General features: G+C 45.4%; 1 protein-coding gene across 3 annotated transcripts in view; it reads right to left on the minus strand.

Moving 5' to 3' along the window:
• LOC137504210 (uncharacterized) overlaps window positions 1-16,079 on the minus strand; it is a 160,039-nt gene that overhangs the window by 142,629 nt on the left and 1,331 nt on the right. The window contains exons 2-3 of one of the 3 annotated variants that reach the window (XM_068232315.1): window positions 9,487-9,676; window positions 1,510-1,714 (exon numbers count right to left, since the gene is read on the minus strand). In XM_068232315.1, the coding sequence (XP_068088416.1) occupies window positions 1,510-1,714; window positions 9,487-9,648 (367 nt within the window). In that variant the 5' untranslated portion in view covers window positions 9,649-9,676. Of the gene's footprint in view, window positions 1-1,509; window positions 1,715-9,486; window positions 9,681-16,079 lie in introns of those variants that run through there. The other 2 variants (XM_068232314.1, XM_068232316.1) reach the window with 2 other exon arrangements.

Below are 16,079 nucleotides of genomic sequence, written 5' to 3' on the forward strand. Positions count from 1 at the left end.
TGATGGCTCAATATACGTTTTCTGCATTTCTATTTACAGGAAGACACTTTACGGGAAAAGTTTAGATAGTCGACTTGTTTGGCTACAGAAAAAAGCAAATCAAGTTTTTTTGCACATACTAGAAAACACAGAGGACTGCTAAACTAATATGCTTTATCACACACTCTAAAACATCTACAGAGAGTAAGTAATTGTTAAACTGAATCTGCAGGAGGCTTATTAATAACAGCTAAACAGCTGAAATGGCACTGATGCCTCTGCAAAGACTTGCAGATTAAATGCAAACAGTAGATAAATGTAATTATTAATAAGTAATGCGCTGCTGGATACGGCATACAGGAGATCATAAAGAATCTCCAAGTGCTACTATATATTACATGGGGTTAAAGACACAGGAGATTGGAAAAGTGTGAAACGCTCTACTTCCTTCTAAAGGGTTGTAGGAAACGACAATCTTCAACAGGATGGTGGCTATTTCTTTGCACAACCCAAACTATCACCATATCCATTAAAGCGGAACTCTAAGCATTACATTTAATCTTTCTGTAGGAAAAAAAACAAGATACTTAAGTCACTGTGTACCCCCACTGCTCTTTTGTCTATTTTTTGTCATAGACCTCCCCCCAACCCTATTAAATGCAGTATTTAAATTAAATGCAATATTAAGTGCGGAATGCGGCAACGAGTATTTTTGTACGTGTTGCAGTCCGCAACAGCGCTAATTGCAGTAGGGAATGCATCCAATAATACGCATGGCGGCCGGCCGACTGGTGAGTCGTCAAAAACGAAACTAAGTGACAGCGGGGGACCGGAGGATTCCAGAGCGGCTCCGAGGGCACAGGACTGCTGCAGTGGGCTGGTAATAGCCCAAGGTAAGTGAAACTCTTTACCCCCCTTTCAGTTAAGGTTCCCTTTAAGCTCCTAATCAACTACACAAGGTGCCCAGGATGCAAGACTCAGTGAGTGTGGGGCTCCTCCTCCTGGTAAATACCAACCCACATGTCTTTTAACATTAGGGAGATACCTTAAAAGAAGGAGGTGTGTGTGTGTGTGTGGGGGGGGGGGATTCCTGCTTTTCAGGGTGCCCCGATGTTAAAGTCCAAGTACAATGGTTTTGGCCAGTTTTGGAGCTCGATGCTCACAAGCTCTGCTTTTTTGGCCATTAAACCTACATGGTGAAGATAAAGGATAATAAGGTTAGGGAGGGGCATGCAGTTGTTTTTTCATGTTTGATTTATACAGTATTCTTAATGTGCCTATACATTACGCAATATAGAAGCCTGAAATAGCCTTTTCATTTGATAATTTTTTTCAAAATGGAAGAGAATCGGCTGCCCGTTCGATTTCTCAATCGATTTAAGCCTGAAGTCAGTCAAAAGGATCGATCAGGAAACATTTAGGGGGTAAATTAATTATAGTTCCAGTTACAGGTTACATTTTATATTTTACACAATGATTGTAATTCCAGCTACAGTTTAACTTTATATTTTACACAATGATCAGACATACACGAGTAATCATAGATGTCCGGGGCAGAGGCCGGCACTAGCATCAGATCTGGAGATAAATGAATTCCTTCAAGTGAAGCTTGACTTGCAGACAGCTTAGTGATCTCTAAGGTATACTTTTTGACGGTTCCATCTTCAGCGGTCACCTCTATAACAACAGCATTGAGACCATCTTTCAGTGTTACTGTCTTCGAACCTTCCCCTCCCTGAAATAAATTCATATAACAAGTTTTTAAAAAGTGACAGGAATTTAAACTTGGGATATGTAAACCGAGTATATTGTCATAAAGTATGTAATCAGAGATAACCTTCAGCGAATATTGCGGTTGCGTGTCAAAACTATATCTTGGTCTACTACTACAACCAGCAAAAGTACAAATGTTGTTGGGTGAGGAGGAAGGTCCCCAGTGTGAAGAGGAAGTCTCTTCCCCTTTCACTTTCAAGCCTCCTTATTGGGTAATTAAAATGATGGGCAGCTTCATTCACCAATAGGTAAGCATGGGTCATTTTATCCTCAGTTCCACTTACATCTGTCCATTCCCAGGAACTGCTTCTCTAAAGGTGGCCACACACCATTTTTTTTGTATTTCAATTATATTCGAGCATTCTGATCCAATTTTTCCATTGATCAGATGTTTTGATCAGAATCTTCTAGGTAGCACACACGTATTTTCGAGATTGCTGCAATTTTCGGGATAAAAGATCGTAAACTCCCAAAAAATTGGTTGGTGTAACGATTGTGGAACCTTCCCCGTGATCAGCGCACAACGCGTGCGCTGACACGGCGGAAATCCTCCACAAGCGTATAATTTGCAGGAACCCAGCAAAAGGTGCTACGCACCTGTAGAGGAAAATTCCTGTCGGCAGATGGCGCTGGGGAGTGCAGAGGAACCAATCCCCTGTACCTCCACAAGTGCCAGACAGGAATTGTACGAAGCGCAGAACGCAATCGCAAGAGAGGCGATTGCGAATGAGATTGAGCAAAGGGATAGGTTGTATGTGTGTGCGCCAATCCAGTCGCCACCCCGCGACCGCGCACACACAACAGCAGATACGAAATAGGAACGCGATCGCGAGAGGTGCGATCGCCAGACGTGACACAAGGCAGATCAGAATAGAATACGAGGGTAGCAAAGGCACAGCAAATACAATAAGGAAATACGGAAAATAACAAACGCTAGCTAACCGCGAACACCGCACTCATTCGCAACAGTGCACGCGGTTATGTGCGATCTCCACGTGATAAGCACAATAGAGACAAGCACGCCTAACTAACCATCGACAGACAAACATGAAACAGAGGACGCGAGCGCTTGCTTAACGGTTACCTCACCGAGCCTCCAGCAAGCGCAGCGGACAAGAAAGACACACGAAAACAGGGACAAACGAGAGATAGGATCCACAGCACTAGCGAAAAGTGGCTAGCGTGATCCAGGTACAGAGTAGCAGAACAGAAGGATCCCCAGCGCTAGCGAAAAGTAGCTAGCGCGATCCCAGAAGACAAAACAGAAGGATCCCCAGCGCTAGCGAAAAGTAGCTAGCGCGATCCCAGGAAACAGAACAGAAGAGATAGCTGGTGGCAACCGCTGCACCAGCTATACTCCAAGAACAGAGATCAGAACCATTTCCTGTCGACCACCATAGGGGCAGGACAATGGCAACAGGCAAGACAAGACAGAACAGGCAATACAGATAATACAACCTGACTGGGCTAGAAGGGGAGCCTAAAGCAACCCCCAGGAATTAACTATACTAGATAGCAATGGCTGACACTCCAGCAGTGTCCATCAGGAACAGACCATGGAAAGGAAATGTCCAGCAAAGCATTCTGGGAGCAGAATGCTTTTATAGTGCCAGTCATCAAAAGAAGGCAGGTAAGGGATTTGCATGACTAATGTATGCAAATTCCTCAGCAACACAAGCTGCAAAACTGACAGAAGCTTTTCTTTCCAGAGTCCTGCAGCATGCAAATCAAAACAATGGTCAAAAAGCTGCCTGCCTGCACAGGCAGCTGAGCAAATCATCACAGTTGGTTAGAAAAATCAAGAAAAACAACTGAATAAATAAAGTTTGGTATGTACTGAATACTTACATACAGTTTTTTCTGGTTGAATATAATTTCACAATTCATCAAACATCATACAATTCTTGATAAAATTGGTCTGAATTTTCGAACATGTCCAATCTCAAAAAATTGAAAAAACAAAACGGGAACTCCGATTGAATTTCTGATTTTTTTTTTTAAATATTTTGAAATTGGTTTATTTCCACCTTGGGTTCCCTCTATACTAGCCACGTTTGCGGCAGTATATCTAGGCCCTGCAGGAAGATGTGAATACTCCTGTTCCAGGGACGTGGATTCTCGTCAATTGAGTTCAATGCGCGGCACGCGTGAATACATGCACCCACGACCCCCTACCTCCGTGGAGGTGTACCTGTACAGCCATCAGTGAATGGGAGTACTGTTCCCATTCACTGATCTCAGTGCCAGTGATCAATGACCTCCTGCATCAAATAGATGCAGTGGTCATTGATAAAACGAAAGTAATTCTTACACACATTACTTCCTGTTTGCATACTAACAGTAGGCACAGGAAGATAATGGCCTCAATTCACTAAGATCATGCTGGAGATAATAAGGCAAGAGAAAACTTACCTCCACACATTGATCTTGCCTTATTAAGGTGTAGTGATACGTTTTCACAGTGAGAGAGTTATCTTATATCTTCATTCCTTAAGTTACCTCCCCTGTAGTTAAATTACCTCCTCTGTAGTTAAGTTACCTTCTCTGTAGTTACCTCCTTTGTAGTTATTTTCACACGCAGGTAATTAACAGCCTGTCTTTAACTTTAGAACTCTGGAGTTATTTTAAGGATTGAAGAGTTAACTTTAGAGATCTGACCTTAACTTAAAGGGAACCTTAACTGTGGGGGAAAAAATTCACTTATCTGGGGGCTTTCCCAAGCCTCCTGCAGCCGTCCTGTGCACGCGCAGGTCCTTCGGTGCCCTCCGGTCTCCCTCCGCGGCTAAGTTTCGTTTTCGGCTGACTGCCAGTCGTCCTCGGGCAAAGTGTCCTCTTCTTCCGCATTCCCAGTCGTAAAGACCCGTAAAGCGCGTCCGCATGACGCGTCTTGCGTCATGCGGACGCGCTTTACGGGTCTTTACGACGGGGAATGCGGAAGAAGAGGACGCTTTGCCCGAGGACGACTGCCAGTCGGCTGAAAACGAAACTTAGCGGCGGAGGGAGACCGGAGGGCACCAAAGGACCGGCGCGGGCACAGGACGGCTGCAGGAGGCTTGGGAAAGCCCCCAGGTAAGTGAATTTTTTTTCCCCCCACAGTTAAGGTTCCCTTTAAAGACAGAAGAGTTAACTTTAGGTTTGCCTGAGGTAAAATGTTTCCTGAATACTACATGCCTTATCACCATGGTGATAACTCTAGAAATGTTATTAAAGACAGAAGATAAGCTTAGTGAATTGAGGACATTGGCCTCAATTCACTAAGATCATGCTGGAGATAATAAGGCAAGAGATAACTTACCTCCACACAGTGAGAGAGTTATTTTATCTCTTCATTCCTTAAAGAGAACCCGAGGTGTGTTTAAAGAATGTTATCTGCATACAGAGGCTGGATCTGCCTATACAGCCCAGCCTCTGTTGCTATCTCAAACCCCACTAAGGTCCCCCTGCACTCTGCAATCCCTCATAAATCACAGCCCGACTGTGAGGCTGTGTTTACATCTGTAGTGTCAGTCTCAGCTGCTCCCCCGCCTCCTGCATAGCTCTGGTCCCTGCCCCCGTCCCTTCCCTCCAATCAGCAGGGAGGGAAGGGATGCAGGCGGGGACCGGAGTTCTGCAGGAGGCGGGGAGAGCAGCAGACTGACACTATAGAGATAAACACAGCCAGCTCTGACAAGCTGTCTGTCAGCAGCGTGGCTGGGATTTATGAGGGATTGCAGAGTGCAGGGGGAGCTTAGGGGGGTTTGGGATAGCAACAGAGGCTGGGCTGTATAGGCAGATCCAGCCTCTGTATGCAGATAATATTCTTCAAACCCACCTCGGGTTCTCTTTAAGTTACCTCTTCTGTAGTTAATTTACCTCCTCTGTAGTTAATTTACCTCCTCTGTAGTTATTTTCACACAGCAGTTAATAAACAGCCTGTCTTTAACTCTGGAGTTATTTTAAGGATTGAAGAGTTAACTTAAAGACAGAAGAGTTAACTTTAGGTTTGCCTGATGTAAAATGTATATGACATGCCTTATCACCATGGTGATAACTCTAGAAGAGTTATTAAAGACAGGAGATAAGCTTAGTGAATTGAGGCCAATAACTTTAGAATAGTGGAGTTATTTTAAGAATCAGAATCAGAATCGATTTATTTTGCCAAGTAAGTTTGCACCTACAAGGAATTTGTCTTGGCAGTTGCTTAACAAACGCAAACACAAACAAAACAAAACAAAATAAAAAAATACAAGGACAGACAGTATGTATATTACAAGTCAAGGACAGTATGTGAGTATAGTGGCAGTAAGCAAGGTGGTATAGTGGCAGTAAGCAAGGTAGAGAATTGTTCATTTTCAGTTCTGTGCTGATTACTTTCAAGTCCTAGCAGCTCTAGCATGGTTCAGCATTAAAGAAAATCTGTAACGAAAAAACGTCCCCTGGGGGGTATTCACCTAGGGTGGGGGAAGCCTCCGGATCCTATTGAGGCGTCCCCCGTCCTTCTCGGTCCCACGGTGGCGGCGGAAATACTCCCACAGCGGCGGCGATGTAAATATTTACCTCTGTGGCTCCAGCGCAGGCGCAGTATCTGCTCTTCCCACGGAGATAGGCGGAAATAGCCGAACTCCGTCGGGCCACTCTACTGTGCAGGCGCAAGTCTCCTGCGCCTGCGCAGTAGAGCGGACCCGACGGAGATTGGCTATTTCCGTCAGAAGAGCCGAAACAGCGCCCCCGCTGGAGCCTGGAAAGGTAAATATTGAACAGGGATTTGTCGCGCCGGCTTTGAAGGGCTGCAGCGAGACCCCCGTGGGACAGAGGAGCAGGGCCGGATTACCGACCAGGCAACAAAAGCAGTCGCTTGAGGCCCCATTCAGAGTCAAAGGGGCCCCATCAGCACATAAACCAGCCCTCACCATCCTGTCAGCGGTGGCTGGATGGTATAATGGTTAAAGGGACTCTGAGCAGTGCAGTAACTATGGAAAGATGCATATCATTTTAAAGCTCTCTTTCTCCTCTTTCCAATGATATAGTTTTCGCTATTTTCGCGATCGAAATCGTGGCCACTGCAATTTTGATCGCGTAAATAGCGAAAACTAAAAGGCGTAGGGTGGCAATTTATCTATCATTGGAAAGAGGAAAAAGAGAGCTTCAAAATGATATGCATCTTTCCATAGTTACATTGTATTACACAGGACGACTTTTCTCCAAAATCGGCAGCTCGATTCAGCACAATGCAATGAAATATAAGGAACCCAGGAGGATATAATTACAAACATCATGCTGGTAGGTGTGAGGATGTAATTAATTAGTTGTGGGTATGCTTAAAGGCATACCCACATGCACTGCTCGGAGTCCCGTTAAGGGCTCTGCCTCTGACACAGGAGACCAGGGTTTGAATCTCGGCTCTGCCTGTTCAGTAAGCCATCACCTATTCAGTAGGAGACCTTAGGCAAGTCTCTCTAACACTGCTACTGCCTATAGGGCACGTCCTAGTGACTGCAGCTCTTGCGCTTTGAGTCCGCCAGGAGAAAAGCGCGATATAAATGTTACTTGTCTTGTTAAATGATGCCGTGCGCTGCTGATTGTCTTCAGAGCCAGGCTCTCCTCCTAGGTCCCCCTCCTGCTACTGTGCGCTCTGCCGCTGCCCACTCCTCCCTCCCTTCCCACAGAGAACCACAGCTGCAGCAAAAATGATAGCAGCAGATGGCAAACGCTCACTCACCTATCCATGATCCAAGTGATAGAGATCCCGTCATCTGAAACCCATCTGTCTCTTCTACAGTGCAGCCGCTCGCTCTGAACTTCCTGATTCTCAGATCAGACAGGAAGCAGGAAGTACTGTAGTAATAGTAGTAATATCAGAGTGGCAGCACTCTAGAGGAGACAGATGGGCTCCGGATGACGGGACCTCTATTGCTTGGATTGCAATAGGTGAATGTGAGTCATCTGGTGCTGTCATTCTCCCCCGCTGCGGCTGCCTTCTCTGCTGGACTATCGTATTCACTCGGTTGTTCGGTGGTGGTTATGTAATTCTGTCTGGGGAACGGCTTCCGGTTTGGCGGTGTCCAGAGCTTTCTGCTATTGCCAGGCTGGAGATGCAGGGGAAAAGTGCTGCTGCTGTGATATCTGGCGCCCTCTTCACAGGGGTGCCCCAGCCCCTGAGTGCAAATGTCCAAGCCATTCATCTCTAGCAATAGCAACCAGTAGCTCGGCTGCCCCGGTGTGTGCGGCATGTTGCTGTGCAGCTGCATCTTCTGATTCTATTACGACATGATGGGGAGGCCCAAATCAGTTACTTTGCTTAGGGCCCCATTTAGCCTTAATCCGGCTCTGCAGAGGAGGATGGGGGAAGTCTCATTAGGATCCTGAGGCTTCCCCCTCTCGAGGTGAGTATCCCCCAGGGGACGTTTTTCTCATTACAGTGTCTGTTCAAGCATGGCTACCGCCTGAGGAAAAAAGCTGTTCCTGTGTCTAGAGGTTGTAGCTGCGATTGACCAGAATCTTACTCCTGAAGGCAAGAGCTGGAAGATGGAGTGAGCAGGGTGAGAGGGGTCAGAGGCAATATTGGTTGCACTCTTTCTCCACCTGCTAGGGAAGGTAAGCGACAGCTAATTATCCTTTCCGCTGATGGGATGATGCACTGCAGCCTCCCCTTTTCTAATGCTGAGCAGGAGCCGAACCATTCAGTCATAGATGATGTTATGGTGGATTCGATGATTGCAGTGTAGAACTGCACCATTAGAATTTTAGGTAGGCCAAACTTTCTCAACTGCCGTAGATGGTACATCCTTTGCTGCGCTTTCTTGACAACACTGGCCGTATTGTTATCCCATTTTGGTTGTTTGAGATCGTGGACCCAAGAAACTTGAATGACTCTACCTGGGTCATTGTGGATCCATTTATGGTTAAGGGGAGGTGCGGGGGGGGGGGGGGGGGAGAGTGATCTCCTAAAGTCTATAATCATCTCCATGGTTTTGAGAGCATTTAGTTCCAAGTTGTTGCTGCTCTGAAGAGTTAACTTTAGAGATCTCTAAAGACAGAAGAGTTATCTTTAGGTTTGCCTGAGGTAAAATGTTTCCTGAATACTACATGCCTTATCACCATGGTGATAACTCTAGAAACGTTATTAAAGACAGGAGATGAGCTTAGTGAACTGAGGCCATAGTGGGGGGACATCTTGTGACCAAGTAGTAAAAGTACACCTACGTACACTTTTTTAAATAAACATCCATACATACAGTATACCATATTAAAATTAATCCCTAACCTCCCCCCACTCCCCCATAGTTACCAGAATAAAACATTTGCATATACAGTGTAATATATATATATATATATATATATATATATATATATATATATATATATATATATATATATATATATATATATATATATATCATTTAAAAAAACATAAATAGTTACCTTGGGGACTAAACTTTTTTTATATGTAAGTCATGAGGGTATAATTACTTTTATTATAGCTGCAGTACTATGTGTGGAGTTAATCTTTCATCAGGACACAGAATGGAGCTAGACGGTTACAGTTGCTCTCTAGCTGGGAAACACCCAGTCTATTGCAAGGTCCATGATTACTGGAGGGATTTCTAGGTCACATGACTGTCTTTTCTGAAGGTAGAAGGGGCACCTGCCAATGCTGAAAGCCATTCATGTTGGTATTGCTTATGCAAGTTATACAAACATAATTTGCCTGAAGTTAACTAGGTATTGCCAACATAAAAAGATATTATTCCTCACCACCAATGTGCAGGAGGCTCCATTGTCACTGGGGAAGGCATCCACTCTGATCTGCGTCCGCTGACTTGGAACTGTTGCTTTGTATTTAGTAACGTCTGGTTTAAAGCTGGGCTCCAACTTCACCCCAGGAACCGAGAGCTTCTCAAGGTCACAGTTGTTCATTGCAATGCAGTATATTCAACCTAAAACACTAACTTAATAACATAGATGATTTCCCCATTAATAAAAACACATAGCACAAAAATAAACTTTAACCAAGGCCTACCGATGGCATTATTCAGCGCTGGTGTTCGGCGACCAAGCTACTACGCCATAAGCTGACTAACTTCCCATATAAAATATGCAGCTGAGTTTGAGAAAAAGAAGAAGAAAAAAAAAGAAACAAGTCCTACTGTAGTATGTCCTCAAAAAGTGCTCCTTACTTCTTCCAATACTTAGAATCTTTTAGATTGTAAGCTTGCATGGGCAGGGCTTTCTCATCCTTTTGTGTTAGAATTTGCTATATACACTGCTCAAAAGAATTACGGGAACACTAAAAGATATCCTAGATCAGAATGAATGAAATATTCTTATTAAATACTTCGTTCTTTATATAGTTGAATGTGCTGACAACAAAATAACACAAAAATGATCAATGAAAATCAAATGTATCAATCCATAGAGGCCTGGATTTGGAGTCACACTCAAAATGAAAGTGAAAAAAACCCCAAAACATTACAGGCTAATCCAGCTTTGATGTAATGTCCTTAAAACAAGACAAAATGAGACTCAGTAGTGTGTGTGGCCTCCATGTGCCTGCCTGTATGACCTCCCTACAATGCCTGGGCATGCTCCTGATGAGGTTGCGGATGGTCTCCTGAGGGATCTCCTCCCAGACCTGGACTAAAGCATCCACCAACTCCTGGACAGTATGTGGTGCAACATGGCGTGGGTGGATGGAGCGAGATATGATGTCCCAGTAGTGCTCAGTCCATAGCATCAATGACTGCTGACACACCCTTCACCACATGAGGCCTAGAACTGACTTGCATTAGGAGTAACCCAGGGCCAATTTGCACCAACATATGGTCTCACAAAAGGGGCTGAGAATATCATCTCGGTACCTAACAGCTGTCAGGCTACCTCTGGTGAGCACATGGAGGGCTGTTCGGCCCCTCCAAATAAATGCCACCCCACACCATTACTGACCCACTGCCAAACCGGTTATGCTGGAGCATGATGCAGGCAGCAGAATGTTCTCTACAGCGTCTCCAGACTCTGTCACGTCTGTCACGTGTGCGCAGTCTGAACCTGCTTTCATCTGTGAAGAGCACAGGGCGACAGTGGCAAATTTGCCAATCTTGGTGTTCTCTGGCAAATGCCACCATCTTCTTGCTGTGGCTTAGACATTGTCATAGCAATGAGTACAGCTACATGGTAGGCGGGACTTACTGGGGAGCAGCCAACTTGCTGCATTAGGGCCTGTACAATACTGCTGCGCTTGTGCTGCGTTTTCAAAATCGCATGCGATTTTTAAATCGCAAAGCCTTTATGAAAAGTCACTGTTGCAGAGCGATGATCAGCCATTAACTGGTGCTGCTCAGTTGTAAACAATGCTTTAGACAAGAGTCTCACTTGAGTTTCATAAGTGACAGTCCATTTTAAACAATTGTCTGGGTCATACTTAGTGCAGTTCCTGCATGCAGGGAAAGAACGTTGCTGCCTGCACTACTTTATCGTACACCACATGCAATTCCGATTGCCAGCACTCAGCTCTGTCAGCTGTCGGCAGACATGTGGGCAACTACTGTCTGTGACATCCAATGAATTTTTATATTTTGGGGGTGATTGATGTATTTCATATGTGGGCATGATTGATGCATTATCTATGTGGGGGGGGGGGACATTTCATATATGGGGGTGAGTGATACATTTTTATTGGCGGTGGTGTGTTTAAAAATGTTTTAGCCATACCCTTAGGCCTTGTTAGCCCTTGTTCACATTGCGTTCCGCTCGTGTGTCCATCTGCGGTGGGCTTATTTTGAGGCGTTTTTTGTTTCCGATTCCTGGTGCTTGGGTGGGCGATTCGTTTTTGTGGTTAGCATGTTTCCGACGCGTTTTTCCCGAGGGCTTTGGTAATTCACTCCCTGCCGCAAGTCAGGAATAGAGTTGGGCCGAACCTCCGATTTTAGGTTCGTGAACCGGGTTCGCGAACTTCCACGGAAGGTTCGGTTCGCGTTAAAGTTCGCGAACCGCAATAGACTTCAATGGGGATGCGAACTTTGAAAAAAAAAAATTATGCTGGCCACAAAAGTGATGGAAAAGATGTTTCAAGGGGTCTAACACCTGGAGGGGGGCATGGCGAAATGGGATACACGCCAAAAGTCCCCGGGAAAAATCTGGATTTGACGCAAAGCAGCGTTTTAAGGGCAGAAATCATATTGAATGCTAAATGACAGGCCTAAAGTGCTTTAAAACATCTTGCATGTGTATACATCAATCAGGTAGTGTAATTAAGGTACTGCTTCACACTGACACACCAAACTGTTCACTGAACAGAACAGGTATGCAGTGGCGGGTTCACTGAACAGAACAGGTATACAGTGGCGGGTTCACTGAACAGAACAGGTATGCAGTGGCGGGTTCACTGAACAGAACAGGTATAAAGTGGCGGGTTCACTGAACAGAACAGGTATGCAGTGGCGGGTTCACTGAACAGAACAGGTATACAGTGGCGGATTCACTGAACAGAACAGGTATGCAATGGCGGGTTCACTGAACAGAACAGGTATGCAGTGGCGGGTTCACTGAACAGAACAGGTATACAGTGGTGGGTTCACTGAACAGTACAGGTATGCAGTGGCAGGTTCACTGAACAGGTATGCAGTGGTGGGTTCACAGTACAGGTATGCAGTGGTGGGTTCACAGAACAGGTATGCAGTGGTGGGTTCACAGAACAGGTATGCAGTGATGGGTTCACAGAACAGGTATGCAGTGGCGGGTTCACTGAACAGGTATGCAGTGGTGGGTTCACAGAACAGGTATGCAGTGGCGGGTTCACTGAACAGGTATGCAGTGGTGGGTTCACAGAACAGGTAGGCAGTGGTGGGTTCACTGAACAGGTATGCAGTGGTGGGTTCACAGTACAGGTATGCAGTGGTGGGTTCACAGAACAGGTATGCAGTGGTGGGTTCACAGAACAGGTATGCAGCCAGGGACAAGCTAAGCCTAACTAAGCTTTCCCTATGAGAGAGAGTGTGCAGCAGCTCGCCCTACTCTCACTAATGCAGGCACACAAGTGACCGTAATGGTCGCCGCTGCCTGCCTTTTAGTAGAGGGGGAGTGGCTCCAGGGGCTAGTGTAGCCTAATTGGCTACACTGGGCCTGCTGACTGTGATGTAGAGGGTCAAAGTTGACCCTCCATGGTGCATTATGGGGCGAAACGAACTTCCGCAAAGGTTCGCCTGCGGGACGCGAACGCGAACCACGGAAGTTCGCATGGAACCGTTCGCAGGCGAACCATTCGGCTCAACTCTAGTCAGGAAGTGAGCTCTTTGATCCGGAAAATAATAAATAAAATGTATTTATTCTTAAAAAACGCGAACGCAATCGCTACACAAAGCGGTTTTGTGAGCATTTTGCGTTTTTTCTATACCTTCTATTGAGGCGGAATCGCCTCAAAAATGGCTCAAGCACCGCTTATCTAAACGGATCGGAAACTAACCACTTAGATATGAACTATCTCATAGAGAATCACTGTGTAAGCGCTTTCAGGGCGATTTTGAAAAATAAAATAACAAAAACGCCTGCAGTGTGAACAAGCACTCAGTCTGCACCTATTTGACCACGCTGCTCATGTCGAGTAATCACCTCCTTTAAAGTGGACCTGAACTCAGAACTCCTCTCTGCTTTAAAATATACACAACAGCATAATAACCTTTAAACAAAAAACATTTCTTTGTTACAGCTGATACAAATCCTGCAATAAATCTGCACAGTTTCTACTTCTTGATTCATGGAAGCAGACATATAGTTTATAGCCTGTGCTTTAAAATGGGCTTATCTGCTTATCTGCCATAGGCAGTTATTTGACACAGGGTAGTGATCAAATTACAACTAGTGATTAGACACAAATGAGGGGGAATTACACAGGCTGAAGTCTTTAAATACATACAGAGTGCATTTCTGTTATGTTTTCCTTGTGTCTGTAAAAGAATTCAGGTCCACTTTAACTTAGTCCCTCTTTCTAATTTTCAAATGTTGGGAGGTATGATTTTGAAACTTGAGGTTTCTTCTTCAGGCATACTACTGTTTTGAAAGCTTTCAGGAAAACTACAGTAAGGGTATGCAGACTATCTACATTGCATAACACCTGTGCTAGGATATGGACATAATGCAATGTTATGTCATAATAATATTTCACAAGTTATTTCATAGCCTGGTCAGTTGCTATGGAATGTTCCTGTTTTAGCAATAGAAAAAAAAAATAGGGACACCAAGAGGAGGCAGTGGTGGACTTTCCTCCTCCAAGTAGACACCAAAAATCGTTGGTTTAAACAAAGAACAATTTATTCACAATACTCCAAGTATGCAACGCATTTCGCAGGTAGAATCCTGCTTCCTCAAGTAATATAATGGAGCAGTAATGATAGGGTCAGTATAAGGGCCAAGCGCCTCTGTCTAGAGGTGCTTGGCCCTTACACTGACCCTATCGTACTGCTCTGTAGAGTTGGGCGAACTGTTAGCGCAACTGCAGCCGAACTGTTCGGCTGCCCAACCTGTCATGTGGCTGTGGCTCTTACTACTTCCGGGTCGCAATGACCCGGAGTAGTACGTCTGCGCTGGCCCGGCGGAGCGCGTCCTAGATCGCGCTCCCGTTGCCGGGCACTCTCTGCGCATGTGTGTGACGTCACTCATGACGTCACACACATGCGCAGAGAGTGCCCGGCAACGGGAGCGCGATCTAGGACACGCTCCGCCGGGCCAGCGCAGACGTACTACTCCGGGTCATTGCGACCCGGAAGTAGTAAGAGCCACAGCCACATGACAGGTTGGGCAGCCGAACAGTTCGGCTGCAGTTGCGCTAACAGTTCGCCCAACTCTACTGCTCTGTTATATTGTCTGAGGAAGCAGGAATATACCTTCAAAATGCATTGCATACTTGGAGTATTGTGAATATATTGTTGTTTGTTTAACCATTTAACGACCGACGCAATGACAGCCCCAGGACCACTCAACACCAATTGGCATGAAGTCCTAGGGGTCGAGATTGCAGGGGATCGCGCGCGCCGATGCACATGCATCCCTGCTTGAATGATGGAACTCCGCTCCGTCATCAGCCTCCCAGCGGCAATCGCCGCTAGGAGACTGTTAGACGGCAGAACCGCTCTCTATTTACATGGTACAGTGCTGCGATCTACGGCAGCGCTGTACAGGGGACAGCCGTGTGACACGGCTGTCCCCCTGAGGCACAAGGGAGCGATCCGCTGTCATCGGCTGAAGCCTATAACATCCGATCGCTGTCATTGGCTAGCGGGGGGGAGTGAGAGCGGGGTTATAATAAAACAAAAAGTAATATTTATAAAAAAAAGAAAAAAATACATAAATAAACATGCTGGCAAGGATCAGACACCACCAACAGAAAGCTCTGTTGGTGGGCAGGTCAGGGATCACTTGTGCGCTGAGTTGTACGGTCCTGCAGCGAACCCTTAAAGCTGCAGTGACCTAATGTGTAAAAAATAGCCTGGTCACTAGGGGGGTGTAAGGCTACGGTCTTTAAGTGGTTAAACCAACGATTTTTGGTGTCTACTTGGAGGCGGTAAGTCCACCACTGCCTCCTCTTTTTAAACAGATTGTAATCATTTTTACACAACTGTGGCACCTCTGTTAGGGCTGGTGCACACCAAAACCCGCTAGCAGATCCGCAAAATGCTAGCAGATTTTTAAACGCTTTTTTTTATTTTTCTATGGCGTTTTGCTAGCGTTTTGCGGATTGCTGCTGCGGTTTTCAGTATAGTAGATTTCATATATTGTTACAGTAAAGCTGTTACTGAACAGCTTCTGTAACAAAAACGCCTGCAAAACCGCTCTGAAGTGCCGTTTTTCAGAGCGGTTTGCGTTTTTCCTATACTTAACATTGAGGCAGAAACGCACCCGCAATCCAAAAAATGCCTCACCCAGGCATTTTTCGTTTCTGCAAAACGCCCCCCGCTCTGGTGTGCACCACCCCATTGAGATACATTGACCAAGCAGATCCGCAGCCGCAAGCGGATCTGAAAACGCCCAAAAAGCCGCTCGGTGTGCACCAGCCCTTAAACATTTCAGTCTACTGTTTTAGCACTAGTTCTCCAGAAAATCAATTAAAATGCAGAAAGGAGAGCATGTCCATACAAGAATAAGGGCAATGTATTTACAGGCGGAAACGCATTGTATTATTGCACAATGCAATGCACATAGTATGAAAGCATCCTTAGTCAAAGGTACTACCCAAATCAAGTTTTGTTGCTTTGTTTTGTTTTGATATGATATTAACAGATTTCACTTGCCAGGTGCTGAAAAAATATTTTGTAGGTAAAATCCTGCTTTGAGGCAAACTCATGAGAAAAGTTATCAGA

Source organism: Hyperolius riggenbachi, chromosome 4, assembly GCF_040937935.1.
Source record: "Hyperolius riggenbachi isolate aHypRig1 chromosome 4, aHypRig1.pri, whole genome shotgun sequence".
In the NCBI taxonomy this organism is placed as follows: Eukaryota; Metazoa; Chordata; class Amphibia; order Anura; family Hyperoliidae; genus Hyperolius; species Hyperolius riggenbachi.